Below are 20266 nucleotides of genomic sequence, written 5' to 3'. Positions count from 1 at the left end.
GACACCAGCGGTAAGGGATGCCGTCAAGCTGAAGAAGGAGGCCTATCGGGCCTTTTTGGCCTGTGGGACTCCGGAGGCAGCTGACAGGTACCGGCTGGCCAAGCGGACTGCAGCTTCGGCGGTTGCCGAGGCAAAAACCCGGACATGGGAGGAGTTCGGCGAGGCCATGGAAAACGACTTCCGGACGGCTTCGAGGAAATTCTGGTCCACCATCCGGCGCCTGAGGAGGGGAAAGCAGTGCACCATTAACACTGTGTATAGTGAAGATGGTGTACTGCTGACCTCGACTCGGGACGTCGTGAGCCGGTGGGGAGACTACTTCGAGGCCCTCCTCAATTCCACCGACACGCCTTCCTTTGAGGAAGCAGAGTCTGGGCCGAGCCCATGGTGGGCTCTTCGATCTCTGGGGTTGAAGTCACTGAGGCGGTTGGAAAACTCCTCGGTGGCAAGGCTCCGGGGGTAGATGAGATCTGCCCGGAGTTCCTGAAGGCTCTGGATGTTGTAGGGGTGTCGTGGCTGACACTTCTCTACAACATCGCGTGGACATCGGGGACAGTGCCTCTCGATTGGCAGACCGGGGTGGTGGTCCCTCTTTTTAAGAAGGGGGACCGGAGGGTGTGTTCCAATTATAGAGGGATCACACTCCTCAGCCTCCCTGGTAAAGTCTATTCAGGGGTGCTGGAGAGGAGAATCCGCCGAGAATTCGAATCTCGGATTCAGGAGGAGCAGTGTGGTTTTCGCCCCGGCCGTGGAACAGTGGACCAGCTCTACACCCTCGGCAGGGTCCTCGAGGGTGCATGGGAGTTCGCCCGATCAGTCTACATGTGTTTTGTGGGTCTGGAGAAGGCGTTCGACCGTGTGCCTCGGGGAGTCCTGTGGGGGGTGCTCCGGGAGTACGGGGTACCGAGCCCCTTGGTAAGGGCTGTTCGGTCCCTGTACGACCGGTGTCAGAGTTTGGTCCGCATTGCCAGCAGTAAGTCGAATTCGTTCCCAGTGAGGGTTGGACTCCGCCAAGGCTGCCCTTTGTCACCGATTTTGTTCATAATTTTTATGGACAGAATTTCTAGGCGCAGCCGAAGCGTTGAGGGGGTCCGGTTTGGTGACCTCAGCATTGAATCTCTGCTTTTTGCAGATGATTTAGTGCTGTTGGCTTCATCAAGCCGTGACCTCCAACTCTCACTGGAGCGGTTCGCAGCTGAGTGTGAAGCGGTTGGGATGAAGATCAGCACCTCCAAATCCGAGACCATGGTCCAGTCAGAAAAGGGTGGAGTGCCCTCTCCGGGTCGGGGATGAGATCCTGCCCCAAGTGGAGGAGTTCAAGTATTTTGGGGTCTTGTTCACGAGTGACGGTAGGAGGGAGCGGGAGATCGACAGGCGAATTGGTGCGGCGTCTGCAGTAATGCGGACTCTGCACCGTTCCGTAGTGGTGAAGAAGGAGCTGAGCCGAAAGGCAAAGCTCTCGATTTACCAGTCGATCTACGTTCCTACCCTCACCTATGGTCACGAGCTTTGGGTCGTGACCGAAAGAACAAGATCCCGGATACAAGCGGCCGAAATGAGTTTCCTCCGCAGGGTGTCCGGGCTCTCCCTTAGAGATAGGGTGAGAAGCTCGGTCATCCGGGAGGGACTCGGCGTCGAGCCGCTACTCCTCCGCGTGGAGAGGAGCCAGCTGAGGTGGCTCGGGCATCTGGTTCGGATGCCTCCCGGACGCCTCCCTGGAGAGGTGTTCCAAGCATGTCCCACCGGCGGGAGGCCCCGGGGACGACCCAGGACACGCTGGCCTGGGAACGCCTTGGGATCCCGCCAGAGGAGCTGGTTGAAGTGGCTGGGGAGAGGGAAGTCTGGGCTTCCCTGTTAAAGCTGCTGCCCCCGCGACCCGACCCCGGAACAAGCGGAAGATAATGGATGGATATGTATAAAAGTTGTAAAGCAATAAAGCATCAACAAAAATGAATGAAATGAACAAAAAAATATTTTTATAATGGGTCAAAATTATTTTTCGAACAGATCATGTGACTAGCACCTTAGACGTTCATTTGCTTTGCATATAATAAAAAAAAAATTAGGGGAGGGCCATTTTATTTTTCAAATGATTTTTTTTCTTTGATTGAAAATATTATTTTTTGATTGAAACAACTTTTTGGGGGCTTGAATGATTCAGACACAAATGTCCTACCCATAATATGGCCCCAACACAAAAAGGATTGCTTCAATCAAATGAAACTTTTTCAATGAAAAATTAAGTGTTCAAATGCAAATTTTTCAATCTCAAATATTTTTTCGCATTCAAAGACGTTTTCTATGATTGAAATTTTTCTCTTTTTTTTTTTGAAGTGATTTTTCTTATTGAAAATATACATTTTTGAAGCAACTTATTTTTTGATCGAATAATGAAGACAAAAACGTCCTAGCCAAAATGTGGCCCAAACACAAATCAACATTTCTTAAATGAAAAAAAAGAAAAAAAAAAAATTCAAAGCGAAATGGCTTTCGCATGCTTCTTTTTGAGTTTCAAATTCATTTTTGGATTAACATTTTTTTTTTTTGAAGCGACTTTTTTTATTGAAAATATATATTTTGATTGAAGCAACGTTTTTTTTGGATTGAATAGTAAAGAAACAAATCTACCTCCATATGGCTCCGCCCATGGGATACACAGTTTTTGACTGGGGTAACTACATTGGCACAACACCGGCGGGCGTACCATATTCAATGCTTGACGAAAAGTACTGCCTAAAGCAGCCTGATTTAGATTTCCCCTCAAGAATGATTGGAAACAAAAAACGCTCATTGTCAACTTATTATTATAAATATTCTTGTAAGATAATTTTATAGCTGACACTGCGTTTCGGGGACATCAACATGTTGTGCCCCCCCTGCCCCAAAAGTCAAACTCCGCCTATGCTCAGCACACATATGCTACCAGAAAAAAAAAATCCCATCACTGGGAAAAACAGAAGGCTAAAGTCTACAAGCTTTGGCATTGTGTGCAGAGGACCACAGATCTGGAATGAACTGGATGAAAAACTTAAAATGTCACACTCCATCTCCATTTTTAAGAAAAAACTGAAAACTCACCTCCTTGCAATGTGTGCTTAATATGCCAAGTCTTTGAATTACATTACTAAGGTATCACATGTCAAATCCGATGTAATCAGACTGATGAAATTTTCCACAATTGTATGTATGTGTATGGGTGTGTGTATGTGTGTGCTGTTCGACTTATTCGGAGTGTCCCTTTCCTGCATCTTATCAGATGAGCTGTTTGTATATATGACCATGTTCTTGTGTGTACCATGATACGATGTGTGAATAAACTGAACTGAACTTAGATCAGCATTTTATTTATTTATTTTTCATACCGTTTGAGGTTTAACTCAGTTATTTTCATTTATTTTTAAATGAAAGTGGGATTCTGCATAGTTTGAAGAAACACATGGGAATTTTATTTTGTATTCGCATTTAATGCTCTTTTTAAAGTGCAATCTTAGCAAGCCTATGTTTTTCATCTCCTAAAATTTATTCTGCAATGCATTAAATGTTCCTAATCCGATTACTCGATAAACAAATTGATAGATTAATCAAGTACTAAAATAATCGATAGCTGCAGCCCTAAAAAGAAGTACATGCAAGAACAGTTTGCTTAATTTTCAGCCACCAAATTTTCAGTGCATCTCTAACATTGCGATTATTCGCTGACAATCCCTCCCAGTTGGAATGGATGGATGTGTATTTCCGTCAATGGCACTAACTCTCCCAAGGGATAAATAAAGTTTATTGAATTGAATTGAAGCAATCATTCACCTGTTGTTTTATGGAGGAGTTCGATTAAAGGTATTTTTACTGTGCCCAACATCACATCCGGAGCCGTGGCAGTAACACCTGGAAAGAAAGACATTAAATAAGTCCAGATGTCATGGACTAGGAAGAAAAACAATCATTCCATTGTATTAAACCTTTACGGTTGTCTTTGTTCCAAACAGTGAAAACAGCCGAAGCTTCAGCCAGCCGCTCGGCCAGACTGCAGGTTTCGCCACCACTTTTGTGGACGAGTAGGTCACAGCGCATCTCAGCACGGTGGTCAAACTCCGGCCAGAAAGTCCTGGCAGCCACGCGGGTGCACGACGGCTCCTCGTCGGGCAACATGGACAAGTGAACGCTCACATAAGAGTTGACTCCCACGGTGGCAAAGTAGTCGAACCTTTCGTCTTGCTGGGCTATGACTCTAGAATTGACAATTTGAAGTTAGCAGTTGTGAAACCAATCTGTGGGATAATGAGAGGGCATATACCTGGCTGCTGCCTGCAAACCACACCCTCTGTGTACTTGAACCACGAGTGTTACGGAGGAACAGGCGGCTCCTCTGCCAGTCAGTTTGTCCACTCTCATCGGACGGTACTTGTACCGGATGCACACATCAAGAAGGCCTGACAAACATTTAAAATTCGAATATATCACAATTTTAGAGAAGTTTTAAAAAAAACTGCAGAATATAATAGTCCTTCTCAAATAATTAGCATATTGTTATAAAGTTCATTATTTTTTGTAATGTACTGATAAACATTAGACTTTCATATATTTTAGATGCATTACACACAACTGAAGTAGTTCAAGCCTTTTATTGTTTTAATATTGATGATTTTGGCAAAAAAAGTCAAGAAAAAACAAAAACCCCTATCTCAAAAAATTAGCATATCATGAAAAGGTACTCTAAAGAAGCTACTAACCTAATCATCTGAATCAACAAATTAGCTCAAAACCCCTGTGAAAGATTCCTGAGGCTTTTAAAAACTCCCAGCCTGGTTCATTACTCAAAACCGCAATCATGGGCAAGACTGCCGACCTGACTGCTGTCCAGAAGGCCATCATTGACACCCTCAAGCAAGAGGCTAAGACACAGAAAGAAATTTCTGAGCGAATAGGCTGTTCCCAGAGTGCTGTATCAAGGCACCTCAGTGGGAAGTCTGTAGGAAGGAAAAAGTGTGGCAGGAAACGCTGCCTAACCAGAAGAGGTGACTGCACACTGAGAAAGATTGTGGAGAAGGGCCGATTCCAGACTTTGGCGGACCTGCAGAAACAGTGGACTGAGTCTGGGGTAGAAACCTCTACAGCCACTGTGCACAGGCGTGTGCTGGAAATGGGCTACAGGTGCCGCATTCCCCAGGTCAAGCCACTTTTGAACCTGAAACAGCGGCAGAAGCGCCTGACCTTGGCGACAGAGAAGCAGCACTGGACTGTTGCTCAGTGGTCCAAAGTACTTTTTTCAGATGAAAGCAAATTTTGCATGTCATTTGGAAATCAAGGTGCCAGAGTTTGGAGGAAGACTGGGGAGAAGGAAATGCCAAAATGCCTGAAGTTCAGTGTCAAATACCCACAATCAGTAGTGGTCTGAGATGCCATGTCAGCTGCTGGTGTTGGTCTACTGTGTTTTATCAAGGGCAGGGTCAATGCAGCTAGCTATCAGGAGATTTTGGAGCACTTCATGCTTCCATCTGCTGAAAAGCTTTATGGAGATGAAGATTTCATTTTTCAGCATGAGCTGGCACCTGCTCACAGTGCCAAAACCACTGGTAAATGGTTTACTGACCATGGCATTACTGTGCTCAATTAGCCTGCCAACTCTTCTGACCGGAACCCTATTAGAATCTGATGGGATATTGTGGAGAGGAAGTTGAAACACCAGACCCAACACTGTGGATGAGCTTAAGGCCGCTATCGAAGCATCCTGGGCCTCCATAACACCTCAGCAGTCCCACAGGCTGATTGCCTCCATGCCATGCCGCATTGAAGCAGTAATTTCGGCAAAAGGATTCCCGACCAAGTATTGAGTGCATAGCTGATATAATTATTTGAAAGTTTACTTTTTTGTAATAAAAAACACTTTTTTTGTATTGGTCGGATGAAATATGCAAATTTTTTGAGATAGGGATTTTTGTTTTTTCTTGACTTTTTTGCCAAAATCAATATTAAAACAATAAAATGTTTGAACTACTTCAGTTGCGTGTCATGAATCTAAAATATATGTAAGTCTAATGTTTATCAGTACATTACAGAAAATAATGAACTTTATCACAATATGCGAATTTTTTGAGAAGGACTAGTATTACAACCTGTCTCTGTCAATGGCAGGCAGTGAGTTACATTACTATAAAGATTTAGAAAAATGTTCCAACCCTTTGCAAACCTATTATTCGTGGAAAACACACCACAAATAATTATTTACCAGAGGTATCATGATAAGGTCTGGAACAATACATTGATGGGTCAAGTGATGATCCAACTAAATCGATTGAAATGCAAAACATAGTTGAAATGCAAAACGTTGTTCAACACTGTCATCTTTTATAGATGTTGTATTTTATTTTTTATTTTTATAAAGAACAGTTTTCATACTAATGTCTGAAATGTTTCAGCAACAACATTTTCAAAAACTTCGCTTAGTATTTTATTGCTTTATGGGAACTGAAACTGTGTTAAATCCCTTGAAATGAATCGAGTTGTGGCCAGTTTTGTAATATCGGTAAACAAATTGCTGTCAAAAAGAATCGGTATCATGTCAAGAGGTGCACCAATCCCAATTTTCCGACCAATCACAGATTTTTGTTTCTCAAAAAATGGGATTATGTTTAAGCCAATTTCTTCAGATTTCCCTATTACTTATCATAAATTATTATTTTCTTTCAGTTAAGATGCATCACTCCTGTGAATCCCTGCATATTTGCAGTTTGGATAAGGCCAATTTGCCTATTGCTAATTTTATGGTTGGACCAAAGTAATTAAAGTATTCCTTTGGTGCCATCTATCTTTTGGCATACAAATTCTCTTATACAGGTAAACTGGGAGGTGTGCAAGGAGGAAACCTTTGCTCTCCAAGAAGAACATGAAGGCCAGACTGAAGTTTGCCAGAGTAAATGTAGACAAAGACCAGGACTTCTGGAATAACAGAATACTTTGGACAGATTAATCTAAAATTGAATTATTTGGACACCAGAACAGACCACATGTTTGGCGTAAACCCAATACAGCATTCCAGGAAAAGAAGCTCATACCAACTGTGAAGCATAGAGGTAGAAGTGTCATTGTGTGGGGATGCTTTGCTGTAGCAGGACCTGGCTAGCTCACCATCATAAAATCCTTCATGAATTCTATCGTGTATCAAAGGGTACTTGATGAACATGTGAGATCATCTGTGGAAAAAAAATTAAAGCTGAAACGAAACTGAACCCTGCAAGATGACAATGACCCAAAACATACCAGTAAATCCACCAAGGACTGGCTGAAAAGGAAGAAATGGAGAGTCCTGGAAAGGCCGAGTCAAAGCCCAGATCTTAATCCCATTGAGATGCTTTGGGGCTAATTGAAACGGGCTGTACATGCAAGAAACCCCTCAAACATCTCACAGCTGAAAGTATTCTGCGGTGAGGAGTAGGGCAAACTTTCTTCAGACCGATGTCAAAGACTGGTAGATGGCTACAAAAAGCGTCTCACTGAAGTTATTTCAGCCAAAGGGGATAACACTAGCTTTTAGGTGGTAGGGTGTCCTAACTTTTTCCTCAGTTAGAATATGCATTTTTGTTGATAAATTTGGTTTAATGAGTAAAACAATGTTCATTTTTGTTGTTTACCTGCAATTTAATCACTTTCTTTAAAAGAGATAAAGAAAAACAAAATCAGACATTAACATGAGAACATTTCGTAATAAAGAACTGAATATTTAATTGGGTGTCCTAATTTTTTAACATGTATACATGACATTCTTGTACTTATGAATAATTACAATCAGTTGAGAGTGCGAACCAGAGGAATGAAGCTGATGTGCTGGCAGGCCATCCGCTTTGGTGAGTAGAGGTAGCGAAAATTTCTCGGCATCGTCAAGATGCCGTCCCTGCATTGTGACCATGGCACACAGCTTAGACAATGGCAGAATCCCTTTGGCCACCAGCTGGTCTCGGACATTGGGATAATAATATCTGCGGGAACGGAAGCATATTAAACGGCGTCACACTGCGTCGTACTTTCTGCAAAATTTTTTGCAAATCCCTGGCATATACTGTTATGTCCCATTTCTGACAAATTTTGTCATTAATTTGAAATTGAATAAATGATATATAGATTTTTCCATCTCACTGCTTTACAAACCTGCACCAAACTTCAAAATTCACACCCCCACCACCTCTCAGACCTTGGCTGGAAAGAGAGCTGAGTAACAGCTTCTGAACAGGAACACCCTCAGGTACCAACAGGGCGTGTGTCTCCGTGTGCCCGAACAACGGGTCAGGAACGCACAAAGTAGTTGTGGTCCGAAAAGGCTTCAGGTTGGTGTTACTATATCCATCCAGGGTGGTGTCAAAATTGGCAACTTCTTGACAGGGGAAAGTGTACTGAATATAACAGTCGGCCTCGCCCCACACTGTAGATTGCAGAGGGGTCAGGCCCGACACCTTTTCCACCTGGATGGTAAACACGTGCTCAGTCATTGCTCGAGCTGGTGAAGTAATTACCTGAGGGGAAAAAGACATTTTTATTGTAAATTAAATGTTAAATCAACAACTAATCGATTATTTCAATAATCAACAATAACTGCAATTTTGGGACTATGAAACACTATTTTTCCCCCTGCTTTGAACCCTGCAGCAATGACGCTTGTATATGTACAAATGATGAAAAATATGTAACTATTTTCCCCTTTTTTGTGAAATTTGGTGGATTTGGCTTATAGTCCCCCTCCGTGAGTCATCATCTTATCGTGGTGGAGGGGTTTGCATGTCCCCATGATCCTAGCAAGTATATTGTCTGGGGCTTTAAGCCCCTGGTAGGGTCACCCATGGCAAACAGATCCTAGGTGAGGGGCCAGACAAAGCATGGCTCAAAATGACCCCAATTGACGAATAAAATAAATGGACTCAAGTTTCCTTGCCCAGACGCGGGTTACCGGAGCCCCCCTCTGGAGCCAGGCCTGGAGGTGGGGCTCGAAGGCAAGCGTCTGGTGGCCGGGCGTGTCCCCATGGGTCCCGGCTGGGCACAGCCGGAAAAAGCAACGTAGGTTCCCCTTCCCATGGGTTCACCACCTGTGGGATGGGCCAAATGGGTCGGATGCGTAGGGAGTTGGGCGGCAGCCAAAGGCTGGGCTTTGGCGGTCTGACCCCTAGCTGCAGAAGCTAACTCTTGGGACATGAAGTTTGACTTCTCTGGCAGGGAACGAGCCCGAGCTGGTGTGTGAGACAGAGAAGTTCCGACTAAATCAGGGTCCCCCCAGGATTGATAAATCTAAATTCAAGACTTTTAAGACCTTTTTTAATGCCATTTCAACTGAAAATTAATACTTTTCTCGCACCCATTATTTAGATAATATTAAATCATATTAAAAAAATAAAGCACTGAACATCAAATTTAACCTCAATTACTAAGCGTGTTTGACAAAAGAATGCACATTTACTGAAGATACAATTAAAACACATTTAAATATAAGGTCTTTCAGTCCCCAAAAATTCCAGACTTACGACAGCTAATTTAATACTTTTAATACCTATAATAATGGAAAACTAAATTCAATGCTTTTTAAATACTTTTAATAACCCGCGGGTACCCTGTAAATATAGTCGAACTCTCCTCCACACACAACTTGGGTTCTAGCCCCAATCCTCTCGAGAGGGGTTGGACTCTCTTCCACTATGAAGTTGCCCACGGTGAGAGACCACGAGCAGGTGTGGGCATACTTATTGCCCCCCAACTTGGCGCCTGTACATTGGGGTTTACCCCAGTAGACGAGAGGGTAGCCTCCCTCCGCCTTCGGGTGGGGGGATGGGTTCTGACTGTTGTTTGCGCTTATGCACCGAACAGCAGCTCAGAGTGTCTACCCTTTTTGGAGTCCTTGAAGGGTGTGCTGGAGAGCGCCCCTTCTGGGGATTCCCTCGTTCTTCTGGGGGACTTAACGCTCACGTGGGCAATGACAGTGAGACCTGGAGGGGCACGATTGGGAGGAACGGACCCTCCGGTCAGAACCCGAGTGGTGTTCTGTTATTGGACTTCTGTGCTCGTCACGGTTTATCCATAACGAACACCATGTTCAAACACTGAGGTGTCCGCAGTTCGATGATCGACTTTGTAATCTGGTCATCGGACTTGCGGCTGCATGTTTTGGACCCTCGGGTGAAGATAGGGGCGAAGCTGTCAACTGATCATCACCTGGTGGTGTGTTGGCGCCGATGGCGGGGGAAGATGCTGACCAGACCTGGCAGGCCCAAACGTATTGTGAGGGTCTGCTGGGAATGTCTGGCAGAATCCCCTGTCAGAAAGAGTTTCAAAACCCACCTTCGGCATTACTTCTCCCTTGTCCCAGGGTAGGTGGGGGACATTGAGTCCAAGTGGGCCATGTTTCGCACCTCCATTGTTGAGGCGGCCGATCTAAGATGTGGCCGTAAGGTGGTTGGTGTTTGTTTTGGCGGCAATCCCCGAATCAGCTGGTGGACTCCACCGGTAAGGGAAGCCGTCATGCTAAAAAAGGAGGCCTATCGGGCCTTTTTGGCCTGTGGGACTCCGGAGGCACCAGACAGGTACCGGCTGGCCAAGCCAACTGCAGCTTCGGCGGTCGCCGAGGCAAAAACTGGGACATGGGAGGAGTTTGGCGAGGCCATGGAAAACGACTTCCAGACGGCTTCGAGGAAATTCTGGACTGGTCCACCATCCGGCTTCTGAGGAGAGGAAAGCAGTGCACCATTAACACTGTGTACAGTGAAGATGGGGTACTGCTGACCTCGACTCAGGATGTCGCGAGTCGGTGGGGAGGAAACTTCGAAGCCCTCCTCAATTCCACAGACACTCCTTCCTTTGAGGAAGCAGAGTCTGGGGACTCCGAGGTGGGCTCTCCGATCTCTGGGGTTGAAGTCACTGAGGTGGTTGGAAAGATCCTCAGTGGCAAGGCCCTGGGGGTCGATGAGATCTGTCCAGAGTTCCTAAAGGCTCTGGATGTTGTGGGGCTGTCGTGGCTGACACGTGTGGAGCTGTCGTGGCTGACACGCCTCTACAACATCGCGTGGACATCGGGGACAGTGCCTCTGGATTGGCAGACCGGGGTGGTGGTCTCCCTTTTTAAGAAGGGGGACCGGAGGGTGCGTTCCAATTATAGAGGGATCACACTCCTCAGCCTCTCCAGTAAAGTCTATTCAGGGATGCTGGAGAGGAGGATCCGTCGGGAAGTCGAATTTTGGATTCAGGAGGAGCAATGTGGTTTACGTCCCGGCCGTGGAACAGTGAACCAGCTCTACACCCTCGGCAGGGTCCTCGAGGGTGCATGGGAGTTCGCCCAACCAGTCTACATGTGTTTTGGGGATCTGGAGAAGGCGTTCGACTGTGTGCCTCGGGGAGTCCTGTGGGGTGTGCTCCGGGTATACGGGGTACCGAACCCCTTGGTAAGGGCCGTTCGGTCCCTGTACGACCGGTGTCAGAGTTTGGTCCGCATTGCCGGCAGTAAGTCGAATTCATTCCCAGTGAAGGTGTCAGCATTTTTTGTATTTTTTTTTTTTTCAAATAAAATAACACCAAATTATTAAGGGGGGCTTGAGAATATTTTAGGGGGCATGAAGCCCCCCTAAAATAGGCCTAACGACGCCACTGGGCAGCCATATGGTAATCATTGATTAATAAAATGAAAGCAGTGGGAACCTTGGCGGGTGCACTGGGCTGGTGGTCAAGTAGATGCAGCCTTCTGAGGGAAGGGTGGCTCGGCGAATCGCGCTCATTGTCTCTGGCGCGCTGCAGGGCGAGCACCTGCTCGCAGAGGCCCATGGCCAGTGTGACTCTAAGGCTTCCTCTGCAGCCGCCAGAGAAGACGTCCACTACCGGCATGTAGCAGTCCACCCCTAAAACTGGATACTGCGCCTGGAGAAGAAGGTGGGCAATTTGGGAGTCCCTGCGAGTGAAAACGAGCAGAGTTGCTGAGTAAGAAGAAACGAAGACATGCCTGGGGGTAAAAGAGCTTGTTTCAGTGCCATTGACAACAACAGATGTCAATCCTCTTCAAGTGGTAGGGGCAAGCAGCTATCGCTGTCAATGGTAGGCATTAAGACACTTGCCTGAAGGACATGTAGAACTGGTGTAAAGGAAGTTTGACAAGGCCGAGGAGTCTCTCATGGCTGGAGCCACTTGTCTTCTGCCACACTTCGATCACCATCAAGTTGTTCTTCATTCGTTCCAGTAAGTTTGGAGTTAGAGCCACAGGGGTTACCTATAGGTATTAGAGGTAAAATATTTTAAACGTATTTCTTTTTTGAATTATAAAAAAAAAAATGTTTCCTAATTAAAATACAGTGATCCCTCGCTATTTCACGGCTCAACTTTCGTATCTTCAGTGCATTGCAGACTTTTTAGTCTTGTTATAAGGATAAGAGTTCTAAAAACATTCATGTATCCTTTATTTTCATCTACAGGAGTTGGACAAAATAATGGAAACACCAAACATTTTGGCATCATAATCATAGAACATAATTGTTAAATAATGGCATAAGGAACATTCTAATGAAGTTGAGCATCTCATATGGCCGGCACAATCCCCAGACCTCGACCTTATTGAGCATTTATGGTCAGTTTTAGAGATTCAGTTAAGACGTCGATTTCCACCGCCATCGTTTCTAAAAGAGTTAGAGGGTATTCTAACTGAAGAATGGCTTAAAATTCCTTTGGAAATAATTCACAAGTTGTATGAATCAATATCTCGGAGAATTGAGGCTGTAATTGCCGCAAAAGGCGGACTACACCCTATTAAAAATAGTTTTTGTAGATTTTTTAGGGCGTTTCCATTATTTTGTCCAACCCATGTATGTATGTATGTTTTTATGTATGTACAGTGGGGAGAACAAGTATTTGATACACTGCCAATGGGAAAACCCATTGGCGGTGTATCAAATACTTGTTCTCCCCACTGTATGTATGTATGTATTAACACACATTCACACGAATCATATGAGAGAATAATGTATTATTTATACATTATATTATGTGTTATTTATGATATCAATATTTACATGTTTCATGTTACACTTATTGATATTATATAAACAGAGGGCGTAGGTTTGCATAGGGACGGTAGGGACAAAACACTACCAACTTCTCAGAATGCTCAAATTGTCCCCATTAACCTTTAACAACTTTATTTGCGTTAGATAATGACTTCAGTTAGATCATTTTAGATTGTCTGCCCATATGTTTCAATGGTTGCAATTGACCCCACCATTATTAAGTGAATTATTTTCATTATGTTTTGACTTACATGTACCTCTTTTCACTTGCTGAATGTGCTGGTTCATTTTTTTCCTCCTAAACGCACATTTGATTGCTAATGACTTGACCACCCCCCCCACACACACACAAACACACATTAGATATTAGGGATATTGGAAGTATTTTTTTTCTAGCCAGCAGCAGCCACTGTAAGAAATGTAAAAAGACATCAATGTTGTGGAGGTAGGGATCACAACACCAATTTTGCCTCTGAAAGTCCAACCTGCATCAGCGTTAGCATAACATTAAACTGTGTGAACTTGCTAATCTGCAAAAGTTGAGTAGGAAGCTGCTTAGAGAAGTGTCCTCCTGCATGTGTTGTCTACTGTTAACGTTAATTAGACTGAGAAATGTAGTTAACCGAGGTTTAACTCTTTCTCCCCAATTTTACTTTTAATTTCATCCATGTGGTCTTAAAGCAGCCTATGGGGGGGGGGGGGGGGGGGGGCAACTTTGTGTTTTTTGGTTTTTTTTTTTTTTACTTTACGCGATTGGTTCTGTTCCCCATTAACAGCCATAAGTAAGGGATCACTGTACTGCACTTCCAAAATGACCCATTTTAAAATCTTTAATGAAGTCACGTCCCACCTGGACAAAGTTAAATGAAGGATTGGCACGGCCCCAGCTGACAACAGACCTCACCACCTCGTCGCACCAGAAGAGTTTACAGTTCAAGTAGACGTTGACAGCCTGCGCCGGGCCACTGTTAAAGTTCTTGCCGTCCGGCACCATGAGCAACGTGTGCAACAGGACCTCGGGTTCTTCTGGTGTCAGACGTCGTGCCGGGTCCGGCGGTGTGTGCCGTGTCGGATAAGGGGTGAGCATGGAATTTTGAAGTGGAACATTTAGTGCAATGTCTTCTGAAGAGCGGCCGGTGAGATGATTCGAGTAAATGTCGACAAACTGCGACGTAGTAGAAGACTCTCTTTGAGGGCTGCGTGAAGATGAGGAGTCTCTTTTTTCAGAAGTTTCAGAGACTCCATGGTTGGTACAAAGTTGGAGCAGCACCTGGGAAATGAAAATGTTTCTTCTCTTCAAAAATTGATTTTTATTCTGAAGAAATACAACTTTAATCCCTTAAAACTAAAGCAGTTTTTCAAAGGAATGTTCGACTTAAAATTCAGACTTCTCACAATATAGGATTGTTTTAGATTTGTTATTATTGACAGTTCAGAAACAGGTGTCTTTACTCTTTCACCTTCATTCTTGCAAGTTTGAATTGAAAAATTAACAAATGGTAAGTACATTTGAGGAAAGCCTGATAGTTTTTTGTTTTTTTTTTTAAATCCAGTATATATTGTAGAACCTTCATCATAATATTCTAATTAAAAAAAAAAAATACTCAACTAAAATTACAACTGTTTTTCTCAGATTGTTTTTCCCCCTCAAAATATTGTTTTTGTTCCTGGAATTCTGCTTGTAAAGTTTTAACTTGTGTTCCAAAAAAAAAAAAAAAAAAAAAAAAAAAACTCAAAAGATTTTGACTGTTTCTCATACACACAGTATAATTCAATTATTTTATTTATAAAAGATAACATCCTTACAACAGTTTGCCTTTTTAAAAAAAAAAAAAAATCCACCTTTTTTCCTAAAAAATAGGACTATGTTTGAATAATTCTAACTTTTCTTTGATAAACTTTATACCTTAAAAAATTCTCTTACTACGGTTACACAATTTTCTTGGAGAGAGTCAATTCTTTTTATCTAGGACTGTAATTCGAAAAATCTGATTTAATTCTTGAAAAGTATAAGTACCCGCAGCAGATTAATCCCTAAAGCAAAACAAAACAAAACAAAACAAAACACAACGATAACAACAAGTGCCGCAACGATCAATCGATTAACTCAAGTAATTTGATTAGAAAAAAGGTTCGAATCAAATTTTGCTGCTTCGAAGATTTGTTTAATTGAAATGGCGTTGTAACAGCTTGTTTTGAAAGTGTTTGCATTTAGTTTTCTTGATTTGTGTGGATACACTGCCTTCTAGTGGCAACAGTAAATATGACAACTTATCCAATATGGCTGGATACAGCTGCTCCCTGTTAAGACCAACATAATGTTGTACGTTTTTGTCTAAGATCATATGATTGTTTATGCGTTCGTAATTTAGAGGTACATTTAGCATTTTTTGCGGGAATATGTGTTTGAACAATTTGTTAAAAGCATTGTTAAAAAAAAAAGTTTGCATTTTATAGCATTTAAGCTAGCAGACTTTTGCTATACAAGTTAACCAATTGTTCTTATGTTGTACTTCGATCCGTATTTTTGTTTTATTTTTTATACCATTTGAAGCTAAGCTCAAGTATTTGAATTTATTTTTAAATGCATTTATTGATTTTGTGAAATTAAAGTGCAATTCTGTATTGTTTGAAAAAACACTAGGGAATTTTGTATTCGCATTTAATGATCTTTTGAAAGTGCAATCCTAGCAAGCCTTTGTTTTACATTTCCTAAAATGTATTCTGCAAGGCATTAAATGTTCCTAATCCGATTACTCAATTATTCGAACTAACTAATTGATCGATTAAATAATTGCTAAAATAATCAATAGCTGCAGCCCTAATTACAAATACACTCATTTACCCTGAGAACACAAAGTTCCTGTTTTGCGCCCTCCACAGCATGCACAGGCAGTGTGAGAGACTCGCTGAGCTGCTGGCTCTGCAGCAGACAACGCAGTGGATAAGCGACCTCTCCGATTAGAACAGCCTGCAGGAAAAAATAACAAATGAGATCAATACTGTGCTCTCGCCACTATGTAGGTATGGTCACATTTTAATATTAATCTGTTGTCATAAAACTCACCTTATTTTGGTCATGTTTTCGAGCGAAAATGCGGAAAAGGAGATCACTTGCCCACCACCTTTTAACTGTTGTTTTGCTGAAGCGGACGGGAAACATGGAGAGCTGATGGAAGCTGACCACTTGAAATATACAAACAGAATACAAGCAACAGTACATTATGTACAGAACTTAATTCATTCGCTGCCATTTACGGCGATTTTTGTCTAATTCATTTTGAATGTCACAATGGATTGGACATTTATAGCCGTCAATGGCAGCCAGTGCATTAAAAATACACAATACCTCCTCCTGCAACATTACTGGAAGCAGCCCTGGTCACATCCACCCCGGGCACCAAATTTCGTGCCGGTCGATTGGAGGAGGAAGTCTTGGGGAACGCGTACTCGACAAAATATGTGCTGCAAAAATGAGGGGAGCTTCCTTAACTATTGTATTTCAAAATATAGATTTTGTACAAAAAAAAAAAAAAAACACCTACGTTTTCTTTCTACGTAACAGGGAAGGAGATTTGCATGGGGTCTTCACGGACGGGGGGCTGGCACAGTCCTTAGGCACACTCATTGAGTCGACAGTCACTTTGGCTGATCTCATGAAACTCAAAAATGCCAGCTGCTCCAGGTTCAGAGGAATGTCGGCATTAGCTAGATCGCCTTGAAGCTCTAAAACAGGACTAAATCATAAAGAAAAAACATAGTTTTCATATTGTATTGACGGCTCAGATCGGTCATGCACTGTGCCTCGCATTCAAGTAGGGAGCCCACATCAAGAAGAGCTATTCACAAACACGCTTGCAGCGATCTAATGCCGGATTTCTATTGAAAAAGTACGAAAGCTGTACCGCATACAAACAGGAAAGATTGTGTCAGGAGTGATTTGTCCGAGGATTCAAGGTAATGATTATATTTTTCATACCATGCATGCCTTTTGAAACTTTGTGAAAAAAATCTATGGGAGAAATTAGCCGCTACCACATTGGCATCATAATTCGCAATATTTACGTAAAATAAATGCTAAATGCACGTTTTTTTTTTTTTTGCTTTTAACCAAGAAACGAAACTGTTTTATGTCCATATCTATAAAGAATTCGGGGATTTAAGCATTTATTCACAAGATTTTTTACCGGAAAAGCTCCGTTTACATCAGGCGGCAGCTGGCTACATCCACTAAAAGACTAGCATTGTACTTCGACATATTTACCTAACATAAACGCTAACTGTATGTTTTTTTTTGTGTGCTTTTAACCAAGAATCGAGACTGTTTTACATACATATCTATAAAGAATTCAGGGATTTAACCATTTATTCACAGGAATTTTTACCGGAAAAGCTCCGTTTACATCAGGCGGCAGCTAGCTACATTCACAAACACACTAGCATTGTACTTCGATGTATTTACGTAAAATAAACGTTAACTGCACGTTTTTTTTTGTTTTTTTTTGCTTTTAACCAAGAATCGTTTTACGTCCATACCTATAAAGAACTCGGGGATTGAAGCATTTATTCACAAGAATTTTAAATGAAAAAACCTCTGTCTGTGATTCAACTCGGTCAGCTTTGACGACTTCGCGGCAGCTAGCTACATTCACTAACAGACTAGCATTGTACTTGGACATATTTACGTGAAATAAACGCTAAATACACGTTTTTTTTTGTGTTTTTTTTTTGTTTTGCTTTTAACCAAGAATTGAGACTGTTTTACATACATATCTGTAAAGAATTCGGGGATTTAAGCATTTATTCACAGGAATTTTCACGGAAAAGCTCCGTTTACATCAGGTAGCTGCTAGCTACATTCACTAACACACTAACATTGTACTTCGATGTATTTATGTAAAATAAACGCTAACTGCACATTTTTGTTTTTTTTTTGCTTTTAACCAAGACTCGAGACTTTTACGTCCATATCTATAAAGAACTCTGGGATTTCAGCATTAATTCACAAGAATTTTAAATGAAAAAAGCTCTGTCTGTGATTCATTCCACTCGGTCAGCTTTGATGGCCTTGCCAACAATGCACGCCCCCTATTTATCGGCCCCGCGCCCTGTATCCTGTCAATACATTATAAAGTCTATAGAAAAACTTACATGGAAAAATAGCCAACTTTAATACATATTCATCTTAATTATATGTCAAACTGTAAAAAAATGTAAATGAAAATATTTCCCAGAAGTAGGGAAAATAACCATTGTCAGACCTTTTTAAATGACAGTAGCCATTTTTAGCCTCTATTTTTCACATGAAGGCCTTTTATACTAGGTGTCGTCTGTTGCTTTATATTATAACTTTTCGTTAAAGCAACACTAGGTAACTTTTCAACCTTTATAAAATATTTTCATAACATTTGCATTAAAATTGGTCAGGGGTTAAAAAGGTGAGAAGGAAAGTGTGGAGGAAATATGTTCTGGTATACTGTGCAACCCAACAAAATATTGAGCACTGTCGACCCACAGTTTCAGTGATCTGCAGGAGGCACCACACAGTGTGTGGTCATCTTAGGGACCCCATGATTCGATTCGATTCAAGGTGCTACGATTCGATTATTGAACAATTATCACGGTGCTGATGGTGATCGCGATTATCATGTTTATCGATGCATCATATATTACGAATGAATAAAGTAGCCAAACAAATTTATGCCCATTATTTATTTAAAATATCCTAATGATTCAACAGGAACGATGGAAACATGACTATACAACAAAAAGCTGCCCTTAAACTGTTTTTTTTTCTCTTTTTTATAAGAAAGTGCAAAATATTAACCATTTTAAAGACTACTTATTTCTCAACAATACATTAGCTGTTTCAAACAGCAGTACTTATTTCTCCCAACAATACAAAAAAAAAAAAAAAATTAAACTGGTGGAATGAATTCCACATTTTCTGGAAACAAAGTGTCTTTTGAAATAAGACTTCTTTTAACCAATATACTTTGTTTTTACAGATTTCTGTACTATTTCCCATGTTTGTAGTGTTACCACTGTACTTAATCCTGGGTTTACACGTTCTGTATCTGAATTAACTTTTGTACACCACCAAACAATGCACAACTTGACATGGAAATACATGTTAGTGAAGCCGCTAATAAGCAGAGTGCTCGCCGCTAACTAGTAACATCTCAAAAACAACAATAAATTAATTAGCCATATATATATATATATATATATATATATATACTGAATAATTAGCTAAACAGTACAAGAGGGTTCGTGTACTCACCTCTTGCACACGGGACTTAGCAACACACTAGGGACATTTTCCAATTAACACAACTTGAACATACTGCTGGACAACTGAAAGGCAAGAAAAAACGAACTATCTCTCTTCTACTCTCGCTCTAAAAAAATAACTTGCACACAGAAGTGCGACCGCCGGGTTCCTGGCTGTCTCATACACAAATTAATTTTCAAGTCTTTTGAAAAGGAGTAAATCTCTCGCTCAGTAACCAGCTGCAACTATCATAACATTGTGCGTCCGTGCGTGCTTCCGTGCGTGCGTCCGTTAAAGGTGTCCGGGCGGCACCCCCTTCCCCTAAAAATTGTCTCCTTGGATCTACACAGTTCACGTAGGTCACCCTTTTTGACTTCAAAACGGCGAATTTTGCTGAAAGGTGAGAGATTTTCATGCCTACACTATGACAGTGTGTGCTGGTCCTCATGGGAAACGCAATCTTCCTTAAGGCAAAATACTACCGCTTTTGTCCACCAACGTCGCTAAAATCGACCAAAACTGAAAAGTTACATAGTGTTGCTTTAAATTAACATCATTTGCCCGTACAAAAAAAAAATCACTACTGTCGCCAGAGACATCAAGCAGAGTGTATTAAAGGTTTTTAAAAGTTGAAAGGATATGGTAATTTCTTGGTATTTTTTTATCATTGACATGCCTGCTACTATTGTTTTAGTACAAAATAAAATTAATATATTACAAGTTACCCATAGTAAAACTAACAATAAAATACATCCAAAGTATTATGAGAAAGAATATTTGTGTGGGCAGGCAAAGGAGCCCTTTATGCAAGAAATGAATGACGAAGTGATAAGAACAAGCCAGTCGTTGCTGTGAGGGCAAAGGGCAGGGTTAGATGGAGGCAACTGATTCGTTGTGGCGACTAGAGGTGGGAATCTTGGGGCACCTAACGATTCGAATACGATTCAGAGGCTACGATTCGATTACAAATCGATGATTG

At 42.0% G+C, this 20266-nt stretch overlaps 1 protein-coding gene across 2 annotated transcripts in view; it reads right to left on the bottom strand.

Moving 5' to 3' along the window:
• LOC130911118 (C2 domain-containing protein 3-like) overlaps positions 1–20266 on the bottom strand; it is a 67735-nt gene that overhangs the window by 27035 nt on the left and 20434 nt on the right. For both annotated transcript variants that reach the window (XM_057828836.1, XM_057828837.1), the window contains exons 10-21: positions 16559–16750; positions 16363–16478; positions 16081–16199; positions 15859–15984; positions 13864–14283; positions 12072–12223; positions 11662–11908; positions 8140–8501; positions 7798–7970; positions 4292–4427; positions 3957–4225; positions 3805–3882 (exon numbers count right to left, since the gene is read on the bottom strand). In XM_057828836.1, coding sequence (XP_057684819.1) covers positions 3805–3882; positions 3957–4225; positions 4292–4427; positions 7798–7970; positions 8140–8501; positions 11662–11908; positions 12072–12223; positions 13864–14283; positions 15859–15984; positions 16081–16199; positions 16363–16478; positions 16559–16750 — 2390 coding nt within the window. The remainder of the gene's footprint in view (positions 1–3804; positions 3883–3956; positions 4226–4291; positions 4428–7797; positions 7971–8139; positions 8502–11661; positions 11909–12071; positions 12224–13863; positions 14284–15858; positions 15985–16080; positions 16200–16362; positions 16479–16558; positions 16751–20266) is intronic.

This window comes from Corythoichthys intestinalis, unplaced genomic scaffold (assembly GCF_030265065.1).
Source record: "Corythoichthys intestinalis isolate RoL2023-P3 unplaced genomic scaffold, ASM3026506v1 HiC_scaffold_23, whole genome shotgun sequence".
NCBI lineage: Eukaryota > Metazoa > Chordata > Actinopteri > Syngnathiformes > Syngnathidae > Corythoichthys > Corythoichthys intestinalis.
This window is presented reverse-complemented; position numbering and strand designations above follow the sequence as displayed.